Source organism: Rhinichthys klamathensis, unplaced genomic scaffold, assembly GCF_029890125.1.
Source record: "Rhinichthys klamathensis goyatoka isolate OS25496 unplaced genomic scaffold, OSU_Roscu_1.1 h1tg000111l_1, whole genome shotgun sequence".
Taxonomy (NCBI): Eukaryota; Metazoa; Chordata; class Actinopteri; order Cypriniformes; family Leuciscidae; genus Rhinichthys; species Rhinichthys klamathensis.
In genome coordinates, this window is record NW_026606649.1 from 11,705,574 (window position 1) to 11,732,589 (window position 27,016).

The window sequence follows — 27,016 nt, forward strand, 5'->3', positions numbered from 1 at the left end:
AGAAATGTCAGTAGACAAAAAACTCCAGTCAACATGACATGAGCTGTGTAAAATTATTGATCTAGGAGCTTTGTACAGCTTTTTATTTGGTGTTGTCTGTCCCTTGTACCTTTTGAGAAAGCTCCGCTCCTGCCTGACCTTGTTAGAAGAGAGCGGCCAGGCTCACGTTCCCCGCAGATTGGGTCTAGTAGTGTCCCAGCACTGTGAGGTTTCATTTGTGGGGTTTGCACAGCTCAAACTCGGGATGCGGAAGCCCGCTTTGAGGCTTCTTCCACCACGAGTGATAGTTTAATGTTGGGATTGTCTACTTGCTCTTGCTCTGAGGAGTTAGATGACCTCATTGATGCTGGTGATATTGGTGATTCGCCAGTCATATCTCATATCAGTATGAGGAGCTTATGGAGGTTGTGTCTGTGGAATATTGATTGGCCAGCCGAGAAGTAGGAAGTGTAGAGGAAAAGCAAGCCATCTCGGACGACTTCCTTGCTGGCGGGCAAGGCGTATATGGCAGCAGGTCATGCTGGCACTTGCTTACACACTATGTCTATTTTGAAAACGAGGGCGAAGGCCCAGTGTTATTAAAGAGCTGCATAGAGCCACTGATCTTTCTCTCAGTGCCACTAAGAAGATTCCACCATCGGCCACTCCATCAGCTATGGTGGCTACAGAGACACCTTTGGTTGAACCTCTCGGACATCAAGGAGAAGGACAAGTCTTTCCTCCTTGATGACCCGCTGTCCCCTCCTGGCCTCTTTGGCGATGCTGTGAGCACCGTCTTTAAGAGGTTCCAGGATGCAAAGAAACAGGCAGCAGCATTTCAGAGGTTCATCCCTCGCTGTCATCGGTCCCATGGGATTGCTCCAAGGGGCAGACCCGGCCATCTGCGCCTGGCTCCTTGTACTGGCAACAGCAAAAAGAGAGTGTTGCAGCTCGAGCTCCCCCTCAATGAGCCTGGGGGTCGAAGCCGCACTATCGTCCGATGCCTTCATAGGAAAAAACAGATCTGAGGACTGTTCTTCTTTCTAAGATGGCTTCGGGGAAAAGACCCCGAAGCCATGCGCTGGCCTCTGAGGGCGCCCCCTCTCAGAAGGGATCACATTTCACCCACTCCTTCGCGGAGCCCTCAGGAAATCGATTTGTTAACCCCAACATCCATGGCGCTTCGGGGCACGTTGGTTTCCGACGAAGCTGAACCTCATTGTCTTCCCGAAAACGCTGCGGTCATGGGGGGCCATGCTTTTGTTTGATATTCCTTGCTTTAGATCAAAATTCAGAGTACAGTGCCTGTGCTCTAGAGTCTAGAGGATCATGGTCTTCAGGAAACTCTATCCAGTGGTCTTGAAGTCGTTCCTCCTGCAGATCAGCAGGGTCAAACCCCTCCAACTCCAGTCCACCACAGTCCAGTCAAGTCCACCATCATGTCACAGAGTGGTTGTGACAACTAAGGGTGAGATTACTGCTAGATCCTCAAACATTAAACTCACAGCTGTCCATGCTTGACATTTCATGCCAAATATTATTATTAATATTTTAACAGAAGACATTCTGAGCCGGTATGAAATTGGTAGAATGCTTGGTAAGCGAGGATTCGGCTCCATCTATGAAGGGGAACTCTTGGAGGATGGCCTTGAGGTATAATTTCCTTACAATAATTAGCTAGCAAATGGTCTTGTCTCATTATATCATTTAAGTCATCTTAATGTATATTATGTTCACTATTTAGTGCATCTGTCAAGTTGTATATGTGATTGTAGTTTTTGTTTTGTTGATAAGGTGGGAGTGAAAATTGCCAGAAAACCAGGGAACATGGAATACATCAACATTGTAAGTAGGCAATATTGGCTGTGTTTTTTCACTGTTTTCAATTTAAAAAACAAAAGTAAATCCCTCACACTTTTAATCTGATTGATTGATTTCCTTTTGTTTTTATGATTTTTGACTTTTTTTGGTCTTCCCTCCCACGCACCTATCTATAACCTGCAGGCGTGTGACTGTAATTGTTAATTGACTGTTTTCAATTTAAAATATGTAAACATACTAACAACAATTTGTTGTTCCAGAGATTATTGAGCTGCTGGACTGGCAGGACCAGCCTGACCAATATATCACGGTCTTGGAGAGTCCCTCACCCTAGAAAGATCTGTGGGATTTTACAGCGTTTCACAGAGTCTGTGACCTTATAAACTTGTGCTGGTAAGGGGAGTATAATTTCAACAGGTGTAATTGTTAATGTTGTGAAAATCATACTCCCCAGTAAACCCTTCCTATTTGAGAGGAATTTCAGCTGTGAACCAATCAAATGTGATACTGTTCACCTGCTACTCATCAGCACTTTTATACAAGACCTCTTACAAGTGAAGTAAACACTCAGTATCTGTGGAGCATCTGAGAAGATAGATTTTTCATCTTTTAAGTTTGAGAAATGTTTGCTTGTGGAGTGGATTCAGCTAGTCTACAGAACATCATGACACCCAAAGGATTCTCCAGGCAAAATCTACCACTAACCCCTAGAAGAATCCCAAAATTTACTATTCCTCCAAAGTTATCACTGTCTCTTCAGAAATCAAAAGATGAGGACACACGAAAGCTGCTATCTCCAGAAAGTCCAGAAGAACAGTCTCCTAGACATCGGCTTTCCACTGGTTCACCATTAGTTTCTGCCAAACTTCGTTTTACCCCCAAGATGAAGCTGAAACGTCTGCAGAAATCTGCCTCAGAGGATCTCTCAGACCCTTCGACGTGTGTAGCCATGTCTCTGGAACATGTTGGAAAGGTCACCACACCTTACGGCTTTCGGACCTTGGCTGCCAGTCCCAGCGTCAGCCGGAGAGAGTCTTTATTCCATAAGCAGGGACGGTGTGCAGAAAGGAAAAGGCAGGTGGATTCTTTTTCTTCACCCACGTCTTCAAATTCAGTGTTCAATTCCACAAACAAGAGAAACGGCTCGGCAAGAAAGCTGCAAGACAGCCCAAATGACTGCTGTTCCCCTCGGAGATCCAAGAGGGAAGGCCTGGAGCTGTTTCTGAACAAACCATTAACTGTCTTGAGGAGTCTTACTCCAAAAAGGAAGAATCCTAACCAAAAACTTCAGCTATGAGACCACCTATAAAAAAAGTTGTAACTGAAATCAGCATTGGTATGGCTACTGCCTTTTAAAAAAAATGTTTTATTGCTTTTGACAAACTCATTTTAAATGTCTAATAAAATACTTTTAATTCCAATCTGTGCAAATTTGTCACTTTTGGTAGTCAAACCGTATTCACTTGCATGCAGACAACCCACAGCCTGGTTTGTTAGAATCTCAAACTCGCACTTTCCATCAGGGCAGCTCTCCACATCAGTTAAATATCTTGCATTAAATTCTTCAGGTTGTAAGACTGGAAAAACTAGTTAAGGAACGACCACTCCTTGAGTGGACAAAGGATCTTGCTGCAAATTAACATTTGAACTCCCCCTCGTGCACTATCGAGACGAAGGTCTCACCTCCCTCATCCTACTCTACATTTATTCCCCTCATCCTACACTCTTGCTGGGATCACCCAAACTTACCCAAGAATCTATATGGTTTAATGTGAATAATCAAGTATTATACAATGTTTAGTATCATTTGAAACGTCTCAGTGCGACTGGTACAAATGTCTCATTCCCAAAGTAGTAAACCAAAAGGTAATAAAGTGTGACTATCAGGCAAATGGTCCTCTGCTCTTAAATGGTGTAACCTCTGAATGCAAATTTCCATTGTTAGTACGTTTCCATGTGAAAGAAGTTTGTCTATATAAAGAAATGCAACGAGAATCGGGGCCTTCTGTATCTCAGATCAGCCCGTGAATGTTGAGAGCCGCTGGGACTCTCAGCATCATGTATCTCCTAATGTCGGGTTCGCATTTCTTCTCTTTGTTCCAGAGAATTTGATGTTTTGTATTAATAATCTTTGAATTGATTTGCATTTTTAATCTAACCTTAAAGGTGCATTGCGCAACATATCATGTTAAAAATACCCGTTTTTCTAACCCATACATGCTTAAACAATTGCCTGATGGGTTGAATGAGCCCTTCTCTGATCACTGTGATTGCCTCTATAATCCTGTACAGTAAAATAAATAAGAGGGATTTGGGCCGGAACGTGAGACTGGGCGTGACGTCATGCGCATTCACGCTCCCCTGGCTATGTCTAGCAGGTTTGTGTATTCGCCGCCATTCTCCGTATTAGCGAAGACAACTCGACCGACAAAACTTCAGTCAACTTTCGACAAAAGTAGAAGATGGATTCAAAGAGACCGGCTTGTAGTTCATAAACCCCAACGCAAACTCCACGCAAGACAAAGACAGTAAGGGAGTTTCGCTTGTCGCCAGAGGGGGGCATAGTTCTGCAAAAACTCAGAAAGGTGCACAATGCACCTTTAAGTAAATATTTAATTCTTAGTTGATGGATCAAATAGTGAGCAAAGAAAGAGGTTAAAAATATTGGCTGATATTACTTCTGATTCATCCGTTACATTGGAAATGGAAGGCCTAATCAGCCGCACAATGCATTGTGGGATAGAGTTTCTAGTGTAGGGTGTGCCCTTTTGTATATGATACACTTTAAAAAAAATCAGATTATTCAGGTATTGTATGTATACAGACAATTTGCATGTTAAGCATAATGTACATCCAGTGTGCAAACTAAAGAAATGGTAGTGGAATAGTATGTTATTGAAAACTGCAAATACGTTTGTCTTCATCCAATCAAGAATACAAAACTTCAAACGTGACATTTTGGTAAGAAAACCAAACTTTTTCCGCCCTTTTTTATTAATATCATAGTCCTTTAACATAGTTACAATCTGTTTTTATGAAAATAAGTCAGTAGAAAGAATTCTTTAAAAAGTCCAAGTCAAGTCCTCCATTTGTACGGTCCTGCTTTCTGCAGCTCTGTGCATTTCAAACATGAGATAAAAACTCACAGACCCTCTGAGAAGTCTCCGGCTCCACTCTGCAGAGCCACAGTGTCCAAACAGGACAGAGTGTCAATCTTTATTAATGATGGGCATGGGAAAGGTCTGTTCAATATGAAAAGATAAAAGGCTTGAACCTGAAGGCCCCTATCTGCTCTCCACCATTCCAAAATGAACCTCCAAATGCAGTAAAATCTTTAATCAGTTTAAGATCCCTGTACTTCATGTTACAGTCCGGGTTCACTATGGTTAGTGGGTAATCGTTCTTTGAAGTACATTACCATGAATTTTTATGGATGGGCCATTGCGGAACATTAAATAACCCTCTTTGTTAAGGCAGTCTGTCTTGTTTGTACATCTGCCAGTCTGGGTTTAGATTTTCCAGGCTTAGCCGCCCCCACTGCGCCCATCCTTGCACTTAACCAAACTCTCAGGCTTAAAATAGCCGAGCACTGCGAGCAGTGCAGTGGTTAGAGATAGAGGCTTGTCTCCCAGGCTCCTCTGCATTTGAGTCCAGAGAAAGAGTTCTGCCTCTACAGTAGGAGAGTGTTTGGACAGGCTGTCCCCGATTGGCTGGAGTCGATGATTGACAGGTATTCTCCAGTGACGACACAATCACAGAGGGGGCGTGGTTATGCTGGGTGTGGTTGGCATGAGGATGAGGATTTGTCCTCTCAGTCGCTGTCAGAACCTACTGCAGATGAGCCTTTCCGTTTCCTCTTGGGAGCTTTGGGTTTGGAGTCCTCTTCCTCCTGGAAGGGAGTCAACAAAAGCCATTGAAAACAGATGACGAGTAGAACATAATAATAATAATAATATGGGTGTGTTTTATAGTCTGAAGGCCTTTGTGATAATGATGTCAATTTGTGAGTGTAGATTTACCGAAGCGCTGCTGGATGCGCTCTCCTCTTCATTGCAGGGTTGAGGAGCCGCACCCTTGCGGGACCGTGGCGATGACGCAGGGGCTTTGCGTCGAGATTTAGGCTGTTTGGAGGAATCCTCATATTCTTCAGCCAATGAGAAAAGATCACTGAACCTGACAGAAGAAAGAAGCGATGGACATTTAGTCGAATAACAACTGGACAATACAATACAATACCTTATCAAGCAAAAACACACCTCATTTTGTGGGCCTCATCGCAGCTGGCCTGAACATGCTGCAGGGCCTGTAATATGGGTGTCTGGGAAAAAACTGATACACCAACAAGAAGAATTCAGATATCAATGTTTAAGTCAATATGAACAGTAAAATAGACAACCAGGCTGCTAAGAATGTAGTGGTGTTAAGAGTATTGGCTGTGGAGGGGAACTCACAGTTGTTCTTGGTGTTGCTGAGATTGAGTCTCAAACTGTCCAAATGTTCCAGCATCTGTTCCAGGGTCAGCTGAGCCAGTTTACTGCTGGAGCTCCTCAAGCTACACAAAAACAAAGCACAACTCAAATATGTGTATATTCAAAAATTACACTACCTTTCAAAGGTTTGGTAAGATTTTTTTTCTATGCTTTTGAACGATTCTCTTTATGCTCAACAGACCTGCATTCATTTGGTAAAAATACAGTAATATTGTGAAACATTATTACAATTTTAAATTACTATTTTCTATTTGAATATATTTTAAAATGTTTATTAATGAGATGGCAAAGCTGAATTTCCCAGTCTTTAGGATCACATGATCCTTCAGAAACCATTCTAATGGTCAGATTTGCTGCTTAAGACAAATTTATTATTATCATCAGTTAAAATAAGTTTTGTGGGTTAATATTTGTGGAAACATTTTTTTTCCCAGGATTATTTCAAGAATAGAAAGTTTAAAAGAACAGCATTGTTTGAAATAGAAATCTATTGTAACAATACATACAGTCACTGAGTTACTTTTGAACAGTTGTGTATATATAAACTTTAAATTCTATAATTTGATATGAATTTGAACAAGTGCTTTTCCCCCCAATTAGAAAACCATAATTTCAACCCAAACTGTTAAGTAGATTTTTAAAATAAAGTGTTTTCCACACAATCATTCCTTGCATGAACACATGGAAGCATATTTAATAATTTATTTAAAATATATGTAATAATAAGTCAAACTCCAGCAATATTGGCATTTTTGCTACCGAGTTTTAAATCAGTGATGCTATTAAAATATTTGTTTCTTAGTGCCATCATACTTGCAAGTCATGACACAATGAGTGGGCAGAAAACTTGCCCACTGGCAAGATCTTTGTGATTTCCACAACACTAATTAATTTTATACTGTAAATATTTAAAGTACTTCATGTTTCTCCAGGGATACTGACCCTGTGGTCAATCCACTTGAGCTTGAACCTGCAACCTTTGTGTCCTCAGCCCAGGGCCTTAACCACACAGCATCTATCTTTCGGTTCAATGTCATAGGAGGGCTTCGAACTAGCCGAAGAACATGTCATTACCTCTGTCGTTTACGGGGCATGTTGTTGTTCTTGATGAGCAGGGCTTTGATGTGTTCTCCCAGCAGGTCGTCGTGTTTAGCCGCCCAGTGCCGCAGGATGCTGGTGGTGAACTGATCCTCTTGGTGATAGGGTCGGCTCAGCACCATCTTCACCATCTCCTCACTCGGCCTTCAGCACAGCAAAGCAAAAAAAAAAAAGAATAAAAAAATGACTGTCCCACAGCAGAAAAGATAAGTACCCACTTGTGTGAAAAGACTTACTTTTCCCTGCGTAACTGCAGCAGCAGGCAGGATAGAGCCTCAGGATGCTCTGCGAGTAGAGAGAGAAGAGAATTATGGGAAATGTAAGTGTAAAGTGAAAGTGTGTGTCTATGTAGAGTGATGCTTACCCTTGTATTTGAGGTGCTGTAAAATGGGGGTGATGGTATCCAGAGGGATACTGTGTGCCAGGAAAAGCTGCCATGTGCTGTACTGCTCAAATGTCTCCCAGTCCAGAGACTGAACTGTAACACACAGATGCAGAGGGGAAAATGACATTTACAAAGCCATGGAAAAATGTCTGGCACATTCACACAGATAAACACAGATTTCACACCAAAGGTTTTAGCACAGAGTCAGTTTGATGTCCATGTTCTAGCTACACGGACAAAACAAGCTAACAATACAGTAGTTGCCAAAAGCGATGTCCAGAGGGGATATTTGTTTTTTTATGACCCTACAAGTTCGATTATGTGATCAAAATATGAGGAAAATATTTTACTTTTTTTTATATGAAGGAAAAACAAAACACTGAACTTGGTTAAGGTATTTATCTGACAAAATGATTTGGCAAAAAAGGCAAACTACAGCTACAGGTTTTATTTTACTATGTTTTTGCATGTGTTCATAATTTCTTTGTATGACAGCCCGGCTAAAAATTATGTCCGCACAATTTGGCATGTTTCATTGTGTTATCACAAATAAAACAATTGACTCCAAGTACAACGACACAATAGGTTTACAAAATCTTCAACAAATTTGTTATAATATTTAAATAAATGTTGAAGATGTAATTTCTCCTAGGCCAGACAACACTTTTGGCCACTACTAGTTTATTACTTTTTACGCATTACAAAATAAAGACTTTACATTGGTTATTTTACTAGCATGAAGAACAAAATGGCTATTCAAACTGGGAATAAATTACTTTTTATTTTTATTATACATGTAATAATACAATATATACAAATGTTTCACATATAATGCTCTAAATTATTCCATAGCATCGGAATAAATTATATACAGAAAGCGAAAAAAAGAAACTTCCGCATCACTGAAGCGGTCCATGACTTCTGTTTAGCGTGAGTTGTGCACTCTAAAAAAAAATACTTCTATAATCACCTAAAGGGATACTCCACTTTTTTTGAAAATAGGCTCATTTTACAACTCCCCCATAGTTAAACTGTTGAGTTTTACCGTTTTTGAATCCATTCAGCCGATCTCCGGTTCTGGCGGTACCACTTTTAGCATAGCTTAGCATACATCATTGAAGTGGACAAGACCATTAGCATTTCTAAAAAAAAAAATGACCAAAGAGTTTCGATATTTTTCCTATTTAAAACTTGACTCTTCTGTAGTTACATCGTGCACTAAGACCGACGGAAAATGTAAAGTTGCGATTTTCTAGGCTGATATGGCTAGGAACTATACTCTCATTCCTGCGTAATAATCAAGAAACTTTACTGCCGTACCATGAGAGCAGCAGGCGTAATGATATGACGCAGCGCCTGAAAATAGTTCCGTTGTGTTGACGGAAGGTAGCCTTATTTTCAGGCGCTGCGTCATATCATTACGCCTGCTGCACTCATTTTGTGGAGTATCCCTTTAAGCTGTCTACCGTGCAAAATGAATCTTGTACTTATTACGTCTGCACTTTAATCAGAGAGCGTGCACACTGAAAAAAAAAAACTCACTAATCTAAACGCCTTTGATTGGCCATTGGCATACATAAGATCAACAGAAACATGTAATTTGTTATAATTGCAAACTGCAAAAAACATGTAAAAGAAAGCTGATACATTGTGAGAAGATCTAAATGTAATGCCACAATTTTTCACTTTCATCGTGACAGCTATAATAGATTCAGTTTAATTAAGCAGGGACATTTTTCTTTTGTCCCTGTATCTTGAACTTGAAGGGAATTTTTGTTCATTTTGTTGGCATTTTTGCCCCAAGCCCCCATTAATTTCAGACCCTGGCGTTCGGTTTGTTTGGTGTAATAATACAATTTGAACAGAAACTTGTGGGTTCAGATGGAGAACCATCAGAGTTTGAAAACTGCCTTAAACTTACTGAGGATGTTGAGGACCGAGTCTTTACGGAACATGACCAGATTACCCATCATCACGTGACACATCAGCTCCTGAAGCTGTGAAAACAAGAGGAAGAGGTTAATAGATATTTGGAAAACAAATTAATTTGAATGTAATCAGTATCCAAGGGATCGTCCACCCAAAAATGGAAATTTTGTCATCAGTCACACTGTACAAACCTTAATCGGTTCTCGTGCGTCAAGCAAGTACAGCTGAGCTTCAGTTGACCATATTTGATGTGCTCTATGAATGCGTTTATCATTGTTTATATGTGAATAAAAGCCTAAATTAAATTTGTTTATCATATAAAGCGATTGTGTCTCATCAGAAGACTTGGATTAAATTGCTCTATTCACATGGCTTACTTTTATGATCTCGATATGAACTCTCTGAAGCATCAAAACTTTAATGTAATGGACTTTCAATTGAGGGACATAAATGTCTCAGGTTTCATTAAAAATATATCTTTATTTGTGTTTCGAGAATGTTTGTCGGTCTTCTGGGTTTGGAATGACATGAGAATGAGTAAATGATGACATCATTTTCATTTTTGGGTGAACTATCCCTTTAAAGGTGTAAATTTGAAACCTGTGCTGAATCAATGACAGCTACGATCATGTTGAGGAGCTCTCCACTACGCAGGGTTTCATCTGGGAACTGTACAACACAAAAAAGTAAGAAAAGGGTGTGAAACACTCAGTTGCAGGCACATGGTGTTGGAGTATGACGTCTATGCGTGCACGTGCATTACCTCTGAATAGATGGAGGGGGTTAGATAGCACAGTAGCCTCACGTCATCCTCCTGACAGGCCTTCATGTCCATCATCAAGCAGGTGTGCAGGTCACCCAGAGCCGTGGCCTGAGCAAACGATTCGTACAGACTCATCTTCCCCGCTGCTGCTTTGCTGCAAAGACGTACATTCAAATGACAGTCTACTATAAAAACACTAAGATTTCAAAAGTAGGGATGCACAATTAATCCAAATAAAACCAAATTCATGATATGGGGTTTCAGTCAAAATGAAAGTTAAGGTTTAACGTTTGAAAATGAGACAATAAATAAATCACATACATAAATATTAGTATTGCAATTTTACCAACTAATTTAATATTATAATTATAATTATATTATTTTTCTTAAAGATGCAGCAATTTTCCTTGCAGTGAACTATAATATTTCTTAGTTTTGTTTGATAATAATTATAATGGAAGCTATGAGATTTTCCCCCCCCATATTGTACAGCTCTATTTCAGAGAGCAGAACAAAAAGGAGAAAAAAACATTCCTAAATAGCATAATTTCCAAATCAGGCACAACAAATCTCCAGCGTTAACTATTTATATGTCCATGTTTAATATAGAGCTATGTGAAGTGGGATTCATCAAAGAATTAGTGACAACGAAATTCAACTGTGATGTCGCCTCACTTATCTTGTGTCTGGGTCAAAAAGTTTCACTTGAACATGTCACAAAGACAACAGCCAATGGCCAACTAGCATTTATGTTCTGGATCTGCATGAGAGAAAATAACTCTCCATACCAGCAGGTGACAGTAGTCTGTCATTCAAAAAGTGAAACTGAAAGAGCTAGGACAGGAGTTGAGAAGAGCCTTCTGTGTTTATGACTTTGTCATGTGCTTGCTTTTGATATTTTTGGGACTAAAGAAAATTTGACTGTACCTGGCTTTGAGGTAGTAGAGAAGATGATAACCGATTTTCGGCTGTTTCTGGTAGAGCTCAGCGAGCAGGTCCAGCAGAACAGAGAAGCCACTGTTGTCTTCCTGCATCTGACACAAGTTCCTGAAGATCAGACACACCGGCTTACACACGGAATCCTCCAGCGACCTATTAGCACACACAGCAACATATTAGCCTCTTCATTAAGAAAAATAAACAAAAGTAACAGGGCATAATGGGAAGAAAACAGGGGGAACGGGATAAGGATACAACTCAGGCTGGAAGACACATGTCCCAGATGAGGATCACGGCTCAAAGTGCTAACCACTAGATAGTGTGCTAATCGACTTGGCAGGAAGTCAGGTAGAAAGAGAAAAACATACTCTTCTGTGATCTCCTCCGGTAACACATCTCCTCTAAAGTGACTCTTAAACAGTTCAGCCAGACAGGAAGCTAGAGTGGACATCTGCTCGGAGTCAAAATCCTCCTGAAAGAGGACAAATGAAAAAAAAAGTGTGTGTAAAAAGCCAGCTGTGTTTGAAGCTCAGCTCAAAATATTCACCCTGAGCAAAGCTCACCTCTAAAATAAGATCCACAATTTCCTGCATGACCTCGCAGTGTGTTTCTGTGTCACTGAGAGAGAAAGAGCCGCACAAATGAGACTTATGCAATTGAGATCTTAATATATCCATGATACAGGTTATTAATCAAGTGTCTCACCTCCCTTTCTGCAGCTGGAGAACCCTCTCTTTAAGCGCCTCGTCCAATTGGTCCACGAAAGGTGTGATGTCAGCAGGTTCTTCGATGTAGGTTTCCTTGAGCTGTTGGAACTTGAACTCTCGTTTTTTACCTTGGGATAAACAAGGGTGAATATCATGATGCCACTGATATGAACTGAAAATACAAAATTGGGTCATGGGCATCATTTTGAGCCAGAGCCGCTGATCTAGATTAGATAGCACATAAGCTCCACTCCAACTAAAACTTTGTGAAGCAGAGCATCTTACTCTTAATAGGTTGATCTAAAGGCCTGAGTTAAAGTGGATCTGCCGCTACTAAAAGCATCTTACCCTTGTTGTTCAACTCTTCCTCATCATCACTGAAGGTAGCATCTGTGGTGTCATAGCAACCATCCTCTTTATCAAGCACATGATTGTCCATCTCCAAGGGAACAGATTCCTCCATTTTCACTACATAACAGATAAAAAAAAATGTTCAACATTAAAACATACGACTCCTCAAGCAGAATTTCATTCCACTGACTTTTGAGATTGTAGACTAATGGTTCTCAACTAGGGGTCCAGGGCACATTAGATGGCCTTAGCACAGTTTCAAGGGCCACAAGATGACTTAAAATTATTTAAAATGAGACAAAACCAGCCTTAAAAAAACAGCGAAAAAAGGTGTAAGCTGACGTATTTCTTATTTTTCATTTTTATTTAGGAACCAAAACCAGGAAATTAATACAATATTAAAAAGTCAACAACATTTTTATAATAAATATAAATATTTCTAGTTATGTCAAGCTCTAAAATACTTAATTGGGAAGAAAATAGAATAAAATAGAAACCATATATATGGTTTCTATTTCATTCAATTTAAAATAATATAATAAAATAAATAAAAATAAAATAATATAATATAAATAATATGAGACAATGAGCGGCATTTGAGTCAGACAGGATGCAGGATTGCATGTAGGCTATTTTTTTTTTTTACATTTTTTATTAATTTATGATCAACTGTTAGGTTAAATAATTTAATAAATGTGACCACAACCTCAGCCTTAAATTCACTGACATTTATCTTCAACTACACAAAATGGTCACAAATCCCTCCTCCTTGTATAGGATGTTAATAGGCAAATATTAATCCTAATCTCATACTAATGCTATTACTTTGTAAGGATGACTATTATGCAAGATTAGTGCTTTTCAAATCATAGTATGCTAAAAAAAAGAAAGAAAGCCAAAATGCCTTTTTGTATAACATTTCTGGTGGACTGAATTGGGTAGGAGCTTTTATTTATTGACATGACTTAGATGAAACAGTGGTGTGTAGCTCTGACCTTCTGTGGGCGGTGACGGGGAACTGCAGAACTCTGGGAAGCGTTCTCTCAGCATAGACCGTAGCTCACGGTCCAGTTTGGGGTTGTCAAACAGAGGTGCTAGATGACTGCGAAAGGGAGAGAGACAGTCAGGATCATTATATAACAAAGCATCTTGAAACTAGCAGGGTCACATGGGTTGGCATTCTTGATGAAGTGTCTGTATGAGCACATGGTATTGATTGTGTGTGTGTGTGTGTGTGTGTGTGAGAAACTAACGCCAGAACTCTCTTCTCCATGATGAAGTTGAGAGAGTTGAAGACACCCTGCCGCACTTGAACTTCAAGAGGAGGAAAAAAGTTTGGGATGATCTGAAGAAGATGACAGCGGGTAAACCAAAGAATTAAAACACAACAATAACTGGCATTCACAACACATTTACCTTGTGTTATGTTACTTATTTTACAGTCAAACAGAATATTCAGTGGAAAATAATGCAGGACAGGACTTTTTTTTTACTGGACTGTGACTGGATTCCTTTGATATTATCGGCAAAAAAGTTATTTTGGTTCTCATTTGTTAACTACATTAATGAAAATGGACTAATAATGAGTAATATTTCTAAAGCATTTTAAAGCAAGTTAATGTTAATTTCAACATTTACTAATACATTTTTAAAATCAAAAGTTGTATCTGTTAAAATTATTTAGTGGACCTGAGCTTACATGAACTAACAAAGAATAGTTGTATTTTTATTAACTAATGTTAAGAAAGATTAATAAACACTGTAACAAATGTATTTGTCATTGTTAGTTAATGCATTAACCAATGTTAACTAATAGGGCCTTCTTGTAAAGTGTTATAGTTATTTCAGAGTGAACATAATTTACTCTGAAAAACCATAATACACTTATTAAAAAATTGTCCATTTTGATTTGAAGTTTTTTAATGTGTATTTTAAAATGACACTTCTGTAAAATTCTGGTGATTCTATTTTTAAAGCCATTACTCACACTTAATTTGCAAGAAATTAACAAGCTCTTAGATACAGTAAGAGCTGAGAAACAGTTTCTCACCCGACACATGAAGTCCAGAAGTGTGGCTGTAATAGCAGGATGTGGCTTCATGGAGTGATGCATCACCAAAATGGCTGGCTCTGAAAGAGAAAGAGAAAGAGAAAGAGAGAGAGAGAGAGAGAGAGAGAGAGAGAGAGAGAGAGAGAGAGAGAGAGAGAGAGAGGGGGGGGGAATCAAAGGAAAAAAACAGAGCATCAGTGACTGGGTTAAGGCAAAGCATGTAGTTATTACATGTCTCGTTACAAAGTCAAAGCTGAAAGACACAGTAATGTTATCCTGCTTCTCTTACCAATGTTCATGATGCTGTCTTTCTCAGGGTTGAAGAAGAGCCAGTCATAGAACAAGGCCAGTTTGGCATTAGATGCAGCAACATTAGACTGCGGGGAGAGATGAAACTTCAGCATTAATATGGCCTCTAAGGAAACTCTTAGACAGGGTATCTGGATGATTTAAACAAATTTTGAGACTGAGAAATTGACTGTAAAAACCACAATTTAAACTTTAACGTTCAAATAATACAGGTTTTTGACAAAAACTAAAAGTTTTATAAAATTATAAACCTCACATTTCAGCCGTTTTTTTTAAGAAAAGGGAAGAATCAAAAGTATAAATGATTAAATCTATATTAATTTATACTGCATAAAAAAATATGAGAACTTTTTCATCGGTCAAAAAAGGCGGACAAGCTGAATAAAAATGACAGAAGATGCCACTTATGGAACAGCAGAAATATAGCAGTTACCCGGTTACCTCTAAAAAAGCAGCACTGTGCTTATAAACACTACTTTATTAGGCATTTTACTGAGTTAAAAAAGAAAATGCCATCGAAACTCTCCTTTCCAAAGGTGACGAGTTTCCAGGTATGCTATAAACACCATAAGATAAACATTGTTATAATTAATCAACAGTAGATCAAAGTAATCACTTGGCATAAAGATGGGCTTTTCATCGATGGGCGAACTGCCCTGAAAGCATGAGTCAGAATGTGCAACAGTGCTGCATTTTTACTTTGAAACGATGCAAAGCTTACAAAAGCTTTAAACATTATATTAAGCCATTTCACAATTATTGCTTTTCCATCCCCAAATTTAAGACCTCTTGAAATGATAATTAAGACTTCTTATACCATTTAAGGTATTTAAGACTTTTTATGACCTTAAATTTGATAAAACCTAATTTAAGACTTTTTAATAAGGACACACAGGGAACTTCAGGAAATGTTTTTAGTATTTGCTTACCGTGCAGGTAGTCAGGAGCCAGCCAATAATCGCCCAGCGCGGCAAAATGTCAGAGCTCAGCACTTCATTGGATGGATGAACCACACCACATATATAACGAATGAGGTCACAGCGCAGTGATTGGCTCTCAGCTGTGGACAGATACTGCCGCTGAAACCAGTCCTGATAGCGCTTCTGCTGGCCAAACCGAACCTGCAGCCAGGGAGAGCAAGAGCGTTTGACTTTCAAATCACAAACAAATTGTGGTTTCCATGTCAGGTATCAGTGTTTGTGTGTTTACCCTTGAGGTCATGAACAGCAGCTTGGTCTCCATGTCAGGGGTGAGTCGGCAGGCCAGAAACTTGCGTGAGGTTCTAGAGGTGAGGAGCTGCAATATACCTGCAGCGGGACAAGGCAACAAGAGCACTTCAGTAACACATACACAATCTTTACTGTGTTACTGTAGAAATTCCCTCACGCACACCTGTGAACTGTGGACTAAGGGTCTGAGGATTGTGCAGCAGGTCTCGCCACAGCAAATCCATCTCAGGAATACGAGCCACATTCTGTAAGAGTCTGACGAGATCCCTCCCCATGATAAAACACTCCATGAACTGTCAAAACACAATCACATGGCATTAACACACGAATCACCATTGAATGGCAACACATGAAACAGCAACAAAAACATTTAAACATCTGTAATGAGTAACATTCAAGTGAAATTAAAAATGTAGGGCAGACTTTATACATTAGGATTTGAGTGGATGAAAACTGATAATACCGGTTAATATTAACTTACCCAGAAATGATGTATAGTATCAGAGGTTGATAAAGTTGAATTATAGTTAAAGACATTTATTATGTTACAAAATATTTATAAAAAAAAAAAAATGCTGTTCTTTTGAACTTTCTATTCATCAAAGAATACTGAAAATCAAGTATCACAGTTTTCACAAAAATATTAAGCAGCGCAACCGTTTTTAACATTGATTATAAAAAAGTTTCTTGAGCAGCAATTCCACATTTTAGAATGATTTCGGAATGATCATGCGGCATGTGAGAAAATGGCTACCTGAGAATTCAGCTTTGCCTTTTAAAAAAAAAAAAGTGTTTTGAATATATATTGAATAATATACTTTTGAATATATTTAAAAAAAAATATTAAAATACAAAAGTTATTTTAAATCGTAATAATATTTCACACAATTACTGTTTTTACTATAATATTGATCAAATAAATCCAGCCTTATTGAGAATAAGAAACTTCCTTCATAAAAAAATCTTATATTATATCTGTATATTATAGACAAATATTTTATTTGTTCACCTCCATGTCATGTGACCATTAAAAGAACAGAGAATAGTACACATGCAAATGTGTTGTTAAATTATTGAAATATTAACAATCTCAGGGATATTTTTTAAGTAAATATATTAAGTCAAACGGGTTTGGCTGACACAAAAAAATCCTGATGTATAGGATAGCCTACATTTATACACGAATGTTATTTGAGCCTCCAATATTTTGATTATCAAAATAACTTAGTTGAAGCCTGACTGGACAGTAAGACCAGGAACATTTACATAAGGTACGTACAGTCAATTTTGATTTCATGCGGTTTTTAAATCTGTTGAATAATTGCTGGCAGCCTACTTTAATCACAGCTGGTTCAGGCCCAAGTCACAAGTTAAATCCCAAGTGTTCTTGACCCAGATACAGACATCACAATCCTGCTTTAGTGCCCTTGAACGAGCCCCTTCACCTCAGCCGGCTTCAGGGGGAGTGTCCTTGAAATTAGTCTACAGCAAGACGCACTGAATAAAAACGATTTACCTTTCAATGCGTTTCTGGTCTTTTATACAGAAAATGCAGTTAAAAATGTTGCCATCCAGATTTAAAGTTTTGCATCATGGATCAATGTGTCAGAGTATGTGGGCTCAAAAATCAATTTCATGAGGTGCATCCTAGAAAACAAATGCTGGCCGGTTTTTCTTCATTATCCAGTTTAACTCATTAACACAGACACACACAAAAAAAAAACATCCCCAAAAATATTTTCACCTTGTGCTCAATGTAAACTACTCATGAAAAGTTTGGAATATAAAAAAAGATAAGGATAAAAAGGATAAAAAAAAAAAAAGATCAGCATCCAGCATTTCTGAAGGATTGTGTGACACTGAAGACTGGAGTAATGGCTGCTGAAAATTCACCTTTGCCATCACAGGAATACATTACATTTAACCCTCATCCTTCCCTCGGGTAATTTTAACCCGGACATTAAAAAAAAAAAAAGTTTTTTAAATTGAGTGTTCATCAGAGGGGTCGCACTTGAACCATGAATACACAAAAAAATTGAATGGATTCGAGGAGTTTTGTGGTTGAAATTTAAAAAAGTAACAAATCCTTCCCACACGGGTCAAATTGACCCCCATAGGAATGAATGGAATGCGAGGAATGCTTCAGTACACATAGAAAAACCTAAAAGTGCTCAAAATTCTAACTAAAAATGCTAAACCTTTACCAAAAAATTATTTTATAATGTCTACCATGTGTATCTAAATGTATACTGTAGAGAAATTACTTTAGGACACAGCGGAAACAACTCATTTGCTCCAAATAGAGCTATAAGTCCATCTAGTGGCTAGAGTCATGAAATATCATGTTATATATTTTTTTTCCCCACAAGAGGTCGGCAAAGACACCCAATGTATGATATTTTGAGTTGAATTAAAAGGTTTATGCTTGAAATTGTGTGTTATTTGTAATTTAAGTTGAAAGAATGTGAGGAATGTGCTTAAATTACTAAATGACTATTTATTTATTATTTCTTTTTTCTATTTAATGGAATAAATCTCCCAAAAAATTGCATTAAATAGAAAAAATATTATCAAAATGAAATAAAAATATTTTGACCCACAAGGGAAGGATTTGTTCCAGGATGTGAGGGAAGGATGAGGGTTAAAGCCACAGTCACACGAGACTTTGAGCATGTGAAATTTCTACGGACACTGCAACATACGTGATATCTTGTCACACATTGTGGCATATTTAAAAAACAAAGGCAAATTCAACATAAATAATAATAAATCCAAAATATACAATCTACTCAAATATACACTTTACTGCAAAAAGTTTTTATTCTTTTAATTCAGCTAAGAGGTCACGTCGTGACACATCAAATCTTCTGTTGGTCAGATTTGAAGCCTTTCCTGTACTCACCCTCTCTCTAAGCAGTCCGATGCAGAAGTCCACCTCTCTCTGTCTGAGGGACAGCAGGTTTGGCGTCCCATGGTCCACTATGAGCCTCAGGTATGTGTACACAGACATGGCCACTAACATCCCACTCTTCAGCACCCACTCTCTGTCCATCACACAAACACATTCATGAAACTGACAATAAACTCTGGTTCATTTGCATGGACGTAGTTACCGCCCACAGAGCAACAGTCACATCCATGCTGTTTGACTCAGAACCTCTCACCTCTGGTCCACTAAGATCTCCAACACGTTCTCTGCCAACCACAGGTTTTTGTTGGAGATGTCTCCCCCTGCAGATTGACGTAGGTTAGACAAACAGTATAGGGGGTACCTAGTAAATATGTAGAATGACTTGCATGCGTGTATGAACACACCAGCGATCTGTTTCATGAGCGTCATGAGAACCCCATCTGCTCCAATGACTCCGCTCTTCACCAGCTCTCTGACCAACCACACCAGCTGCCCACACAAAAAGAAGAGATGTCAAAAGTGCTGTTAACACAATAGAACTATAAATAACTGTATACATATATATTGAAAAACTGAAATGTTTAAGTTGAAGTACTAAAATTATTGAAGCAATTTATAGCAATATTTAAACAAAAATGATAAAAATGACAGCACATAACAAAATTACTAAAACTTGTAAATGAAAACTAAAAATATAAAATGTAATTCTAATAAATACTAATAGTATAAAAATAATACTAAAATAACACAACAGCTCCTGTCATCCCAAGTTCTCAACCAGTGTATACGGCCCACCTGCGTGCGGCACACGTCCTGCAGCTTAAGAAACTTTTCCATGAGGATCTGGTTGATTTTCATGAGTACCACGTTCATGCCATCCCGATTCACTAACGTCAGGTCCCTGTAGCACTGCAGGACACAATGCTAGGTTAATGTTCTGGGAGAACAGTTAGAGAAGAAGAGCATTCTGTGGTATGTATGTGAATCAGATCTCATGAAGCATCGACATACCCTCTGTGCTTGTGGGGGCTCTGTGAGCAGAAGCGCGAAGAGACCCAGACACACCTCCTCATGCTGCTGTGGACCCTTACACACCTGCACACACACACACCATCCCCATCAAATGCTTTCATGAATACATCATCATCAACAATGGTTCTAAATACAGCCAAGTTCTTTTCAGTATTCTCAACTCGTTTTGTTTTTTTAGTTCTTTTAGACACTTTTATTGATCTCAGATCTCAAGTCAGTCACAAATTGAAAAGAAATGTTGAAGAGAAGACAGGCGAACGCCGGGATCAGGAAATTGCAAGTTCCAAGCCAGATTTAAACTCATGTACTTCACGAGCAACACGTCAACATGCACTAACCAGCGCGCTAAACGTCATGCTGTTCTTCTCTTTTATAAGCCTGTGGGTAAAAGTAATGCAGCACCCCACTGATGGAAACATTTGTGATTACATAATGCTGATGGTTTCTATTACTATTTTTAAACAACTGTATGCAGTATTCAGTGTGTAGTATAGTAAGTTAGCCTAGTATTCCATTCCACACACAGTCATCATAACAACAGCTATGACATGCACTACTGCGGCAGATTGTGTTTTGAGAGAAATGAACACTTTTATGCAGCAAGGATGCATTTATTATGTTTCGAAAGTGACAGTAAAGACATTTATAATCTTACAAAATATTTATATTTCAAATAAATGCTGTCTTTTATTCTTCTATTCATCGAAGAATCTGGAAATAAAATGCATCACGGTTTCCACAAAATATTACATTAACTATTTTCAACCTTGATTATAGTAATAATAATAATAAAGGTTTCTTGAAAACCAAATCAGCATTATGATTTCTAAAGGATCATGTTACACTGAAGACTGGAGTAATGATTCTGAAAATTAAGCTTAAATTACATTTTAAAATTAGTTTACTAATTACTTTTTAAAATTAGTAATTAAATATATCTTTTTTTTACATTTAATACGTTTTAATAAAAAAAAACCTTTATATATATTTTTGTAGTAACGGTTTTATAAAATCAATAAGACACTAATGTTGTATTGTGAATATAATAATAATAATAATAATAATAATAATAATTCATTACATTTATATAGCGCTTTTCTAGGCACTCAAAGCGCTTCACATGGAAGGGGGAATCTCCTCAACCACCACCAATGTGCAGCATCCACTTGGATGATGCGACGGCAGCCATATTGCGCCAGAACGCCCACCACACACCAGCTTACTGGTGGAGAGGAGACAGAGTGATGAAGCCAATCAGTGTATATATATATATGGGGATTATTAGGAGGCCATGATGGACAGAGGCCACTGGGCAAATTTGGCCAGGATGCCGGGGTTACACCCCTACTCTTTCGAAAGACATCCTGGGATTTTTAATGACCACAGAGAGTCAGGACCTCGGTTTAACGTCTCATCCGAAGGACAGTGACCTCCACTGAACGCGCTGTAATAAAACCCTTTTGTCATGACTATATTCCAAATATAGCACAGTACCTAATTGACCCTTCGCTAAGCCCCGCCCTCCTTAGTTACTGTTGCTACGCCTGTCAAGCTTTCGCGGCTGCCACGTCTATTACAGTGTGAATGCACCGGTGTCAGACATTCCCAAGGAGATATTTAGTCATTTTTGGCGAACAAGTGAAATATCTGAGAGAGCAAGACAAAAGGGACAGCAGTATGCATTCGAGGGATATATCCACGACATAATATGCAACCGATTAGAGAATAATTTCATCAAAATTGAAGCTAAAGCCTATAACGTTAGGTCCCAGCGCAAGCAGCAGCCGCCTCCTTAGCAGACCATTCAAATGGGAAACACACAAATTGAACAGCTATGTTCATGCACAGCAGAGTAAGTGAAATGTGAAAATAATCTAATATCAAATCAATTTAAATCAAACAGCTTATCCATCAATCTAACACCGGGAGAGCCGCGATCGGATTGGGGTAGCAGGGTTACAGGGGTAAAGTTAACGTTAGTAGGCCGTCCACCGTCGATTAACACAATGCTGAAACATATTTTAAAGTATGTCAGTGAGCCTCTGTCTTGTTTTACGTTCAAATATATGCATTATGAACAAAGAACCGCCATTATTTCCAAGCAATAGGCGTTTTTTTTTTTTTTGTTAATCCTGTCGACATTTAGTTGTGAATGGGTCTCCACACTGCTTGATCCACGCCCGGGATTTCTCCCCTTTGGCTTTTAGGTTTCGGGAAGAGAAAAAATGCCACCCCACCGTCCAAACTTTTAGAATACCGGGTATCAGATTTGCACAATCCATACGCACAACGCGTCGGCATGTTTGCCTCGCTCGAAAGCTTGACAGACCTCCCGCGCCTAGTTACGGTTGCTAAGCCACGATTGGCCAGTGGCGGTTTTCGGGCGTGGCTTAGCGAAGGGTCAATTGCTTAAATAAACTGGCATTTCTTGAAATATAACAGGATTTGCTGGAAATCCACATTATGAATAACAAAGAAATAAGTTAAGGCCTCATTTCTAACTCACATGATCTGCATGTGTAGGATAACACAGGTGCTGCGTCCGAAATCAAATACTTCCCTACTATATAGTAAGTGAAAAACAGTACATCAACAGAGTAGTATGTCCAAATACACAGTATAAAAAAAAAAAAAAACAGTAGGCGAAAAGTACCCGGATGACCTACTACTTCCACCTAGATTCTTAAGTGTACATTTGATGGACACTTTGCCATGAGGCCACGGAAGAGGATTTATAAATGGCAGTGAAGCGACGCAACTAACACTGATAGGTCACGTGACTGTAACGACATGGTATTTAGACATGGCGGCTAATTTTCATTCATACTACCTACGTTCATATTATACAGAACATACTTTTTAATGGTCGCGAACGCGAAGTAAATTCAAATGAAGTACCTAATCAAAAAGTAAGCGATTTCAGAGACACTTTTGGACCAATGAATATTTATTAATTTACAGTTAACTAATGATTTTTAGGTGCTTATTTCTCTGTCACGTCTTATATTTAAATTACCATCCTTAGGGCTGTTCACACAGAACGCTTTTTTGCTGTTAAAAACCTGAGACGCAGGTCAGTAGAACGCAAAAAGTGCAAGGTGTAGAGACGCGTTTTATCATGAGTGCCACGTTTTCAGAATGCCGTGTCATGCGCGAGAAGCTGCAAAAGATGTGAGAAGCGAGCGCAGTGGTAAAAAACATCCGTCTAGCGTGTGTTTACATTGAAAAATAATGGACAAGCAGCGGAATGAAAAACACGTTTTGTGTTAACGGCCCCCCAGTATACAAATGACTTCAATAAGTGTCAACAGATATATTAAAGTTATGTGGACATATGGTTCCCAACATAAGTATTCAAAAAGAACATTTTGCTCTGCTCGAATATATATAAATTTTACAGAAGTCTCATTTTTGTATTTTACTAATTTCTACTATGTCCTGAAAACTCGCAGTCACAACTTTAAAATTCCATTATATGTCAAGGTTTTTATGATGTGGGAATCCTGATGTGTGTTATTTTAGGTGGATGTGTGACTAATAAACACTCACATGAGCAGTGATGGCATCATTGGCTTCCCGCTCTGACAGCCCATTGGTTATAGACGTGGTGATGCTCACACACCTCTCCAGGCGCTGAACACACACACACACACACACACACACACACACACACACACACACACACACACACACACACACACACACACACACGGATGCATGCATGAACGTCAAAAACTAAACAATACTGTAGTTAATAAAGCATACATTTAATCGTATGGGGGAACAAGCAATATTATTTGAAGACATTTTTTTATATATTAAATGTTATAATCAATGTAATAATTACAAAAGCAACAACAATAATCGTACTTTTACAATTACACTAATTTAATTAATAATAATGCATATAATTATAATTGAGTACTATTTTACATTTATATTTTTGTAATTGACAATAATGATTATTGTATTAAAATACAACCAAATTCCATAATATATCACTGCTTACTAAAAAGCTATTTTTTGACACTTATATTTTTCATAAATATATGTAATTGGTGTTTTTGTATACATTTCTGTTTCATACTTATTTTACCATTAAATATTGCTGAAATGCTACTAAATAGCAATGTAGCCTATAATAGATCTATCTATCTATCTATCTATCTATCTATCTATCTAGATATCTATCTATCTATCTATCTATCTATCTATCTATCTATCTATCTATCTATCTATCTATCTATCTATCTATCTATCTATCCATCCATCCCCCAAATCTTCATAAATAAATAGTCTAATCTCAATTGAAGTACATGACTGCATCACTGTTTAAAACCTTTCCCAGCAGAAGGAGTCACTGACACCATCAGCTGTCATTCAGTACATATATGACATAGTAACATCATTGTGTTCATCACAGATCATGTTTACACTGCTGCAGCAACTCCTTCCTTTGCATTTTAATCTTCAAATAAGATAAAAGAGGACAAAAGCCATCCCTGCAACTATCAACCCTGTTCTGAGTGATCCTACAAGTCTGATAGTGTCAACTTCTCAATTCTGCTTGTCCTTTTGTTATTGTACTTAGTTTTCACCATGTTTTTCTTCACAAATGTGTGTTGTGCAGGACGAAGGTAACGGCCAAAGGGAATGAGTCGATCCCTACCTCCTCCAGCTCATCTTTGGCGTCCAGGCTGGTGGACACCAGAAGGCGACCCTGTGCTTTACCCTTAGCCGGCGAGGGCTCCATCTCCTCCCGCCTCGCTGCGCCCACACACACGGGACCTTACGGGGGTTTAGGGCGCTGTTTAAAACCCTTCTTTCACTGTTTACGTGGGACTGTGGGGCTTATGAACTAGTTAACCCTCTCTCCGCCCAGTCGTAGGTGCCTACAGTGTGTTTACGACTCTTAATTCGCCACCTTCGCGCGACCACTCCAGTGTTTCCACAGTGTCTAACTGTAACAATTCAACTTCCGCAGGGCATGGTGGCCTAGCGGAAGTGTTCCGAACGCGGAGTGAAGGTGGAGCGAAAAGACCCATTTATGCCAATCGCGTGCTGGGCATTTTGATTGACGTGGCAGTTGACCAATCACCGTGATGGCACTGTCAGCGACACCCGTTAGACAAAAAGAAGCCCGTGGAACTTGACAAGAACGCTGCTTCTGTGTAAACATGTGGGTAAAAACCCAGATAGACAGTAAACAATAAGGATGGGTTGCAAATTACAAAATAGCAAATTTCAAACAATAAGGATGGGATGCAAATAACACATACGTGCTGACTTTTAAATGGGGTAACAACAGCAGGCATTTAATATATAATATGTAATATATGATAATTAACCCTCTGGTGCTGTTCGGTCATTCTTGACCGAAAATTTACGACGGGAAAAGATTAAATTGTACTGAAAAAAAAAGAGTCACACTTGTAGGCTACTGATCGTGGTCAAAGATGACCGCATTGGAAACGAATGGTATTTTATCTAGTGGAAATGTTTGGTACTGCGCCGAAACAAATACTGAGTTTTTTTAACTCAAAATTTGAAACACAACTTGTTTAGATTTATGGCTATGGTTTTCTCACAGTTTAAGAATAAAACATGTTTTGGAAAATATATAGGCCTATTTCATATAATATTTCAGTATTTATGCATAACATTTATGCAAACATTTCATAACCTTAAACGTCTATATCAAAGATACATCCTAGGATGCACTGGGACATATTTTCAGTGATGTTCCTGAGGTCATTGGGCGTTTCTGGTCTTTCAACATCATACGCCCTCACCCAGGGTTGATCAGACCTCTTAAGCCACAGCCTTTCTGCAGCCTCCATAGCGGACTTGATGGCTTTCCTCTTTGCAGCCCCAGTAATGCCAAGCAGCGTGTAGAGTAGACCTTATACAGTGACTGACCAGCAACGCCTCTAGGCCTACACCCAACTTCTGCACTCCTCACTCCTGATACTTGGACTTCTGTTCATTCGCCTCTTCGATGTGGTGAGCTCTACCAAAAGAACCTGCTTTGAAGTGGCTGATGTTAGCACCACGTCTGACCTCAATCCAGTTACCACGATGTGAACTTGAGCTACCTCCCCAGATCGACTTTTAGCTCCAAATCCGAAGCCGAGGTGAACAGCCCAGCTGCCGGCTTGGACTGTGAATGTGGCTGCTCCCCGGCCTTGACAAAGGTGATGTGCTTATTCTATAACTTTTTTAAGTGTAATTTTTTTTAAACTCTTTTCACTTCAGCAATTCAGTATTTTCTTTAAAAAGATAGCAAACTTAAGTCTGCCGAGACATCAACATAGTGTCTGCCCAGATCCGGGCCAAATCCTTCCAGGCGCGGAATCCACATGTACCAGATGTGTCCTGGATCTGGGCCGAAACTTATGTTGCTGTCTGGGTGTGCTCCAAAGCATTCAAGATTTACGACAGTTTGTTGGAAATTTCATTTTCAGGTCTATGCTCAAAAAAGTGATTAACAGGTAATAAATGGATCATAACTATTAATTAAAAATAATTTACTACCATAAAATCCCCTAAAAATACAAAATATTAAATAAAAAAACATTATCGAACTAAAATATAGTACATTAATAAAAATAAAATAGGTACCTTTTGACTGCCATGCGTGGCATCAGTTTTTGTACACACACAAAGCCTTGTTTATATATTATATTTATATCCTTAGTTTTCGACTAGAAAAAATATAGCTCATTTAACACATTGAGCTTATAACGGGGCATATTGTTTGAGTATTTGGGATAAGTTGTCACAGTGGAAACCTGATATTTATTGACACTGACTCGAGAAGTATACCTTTGTTTGATAAATGAAATGAAGTTAAAAAGGCTATCTTAACATATCTAGCTTTAAAATATTGTACATGAATGGCTTTTCAGAAATATTTAACCCTCTGGGGTTGTTCGGCCCAAATGGACCCGAAGCATTTAAATATTTATTTTTTTTAAATCAAAGCTTTATCGGAATGGTCCGAAATTTGGTGACTTTGTTGGT

General features: G+C 38.6%; 1 protein-coding gene across 2 annotated transcripts; it reads right to left on the reverse strand.

The window, feature by feature from the left end:
- Nucleotides 1-4,756: 4,756 nt before the first annotated feature.
- ints3 (integrator complex subunit 3) lies at nucleotides 4,757-25,088 on the reverse strand. 2 transcript variants are annotated; one of them, XM_056254510.1, is made up of 29 exons: nucleotides 24,663-25,088; nucleotides 23,543-23,626; nucleotides 19,973-20,056; nucleotides 19,757-19,870; nucleotides 19,366-19,450; nucleotides 19,215-19,281; nucleotides 18,953-19,094; nucleotides 16,214-16,343; nucleotides 16,031-16,128; nucleotides 15,751-15,942; nucleotides 14,802-14,889; nucleotides 14,513-14,592; nucleotides 13,716-13,807; nucleotides 13,458-13,564; nucleotides 12,460-12,579; nucleotides 12,110-12,239; nucleotides 11,968-12,022; nucleotides 11,773-11,876; nucleotides 11,393-11,557; nucleotides 10,466-10,619; nucleotides 10,303-10,371; nucleotides 9,695-9,770; nucleotides 7,753-7,866; nucleotides 7,625-7,673; nucleotides 7,365-7,535; nucleotides 6,252-6,352; nucleotides 6,057-6,129; nucleotides 5,820-5,973; nucleotides 4,757-5,689 (listed from the first exon to the last, which is right to left on the reverse strand). In XM_056254510.1, exons 1-29 carry the CDS (start codon nucleotides 24,744-24,746, stop codon nucleotides 5,612-5,614), a joined length of 3,060 nt encoding a protein of 1,019 aa, XP_056110485.1. In that variant the 5' UTR covers nucleotides 24,747-25,088; the 3' UTR covers nucleotides 4,757-5,611. The 2 variants fall into 2 exon arrangements, with proteins under 2 accessions (XP_056110485.1, XP_056110486.1); XM_056254511.1 differs by having other exon boundaries at nucleotides 7,365-7,532; nucleotides 24,663-25,078.
- Between the last annotated feature and the right edge of the window lie 1,928 nt (nucleotides 25,089-27,016).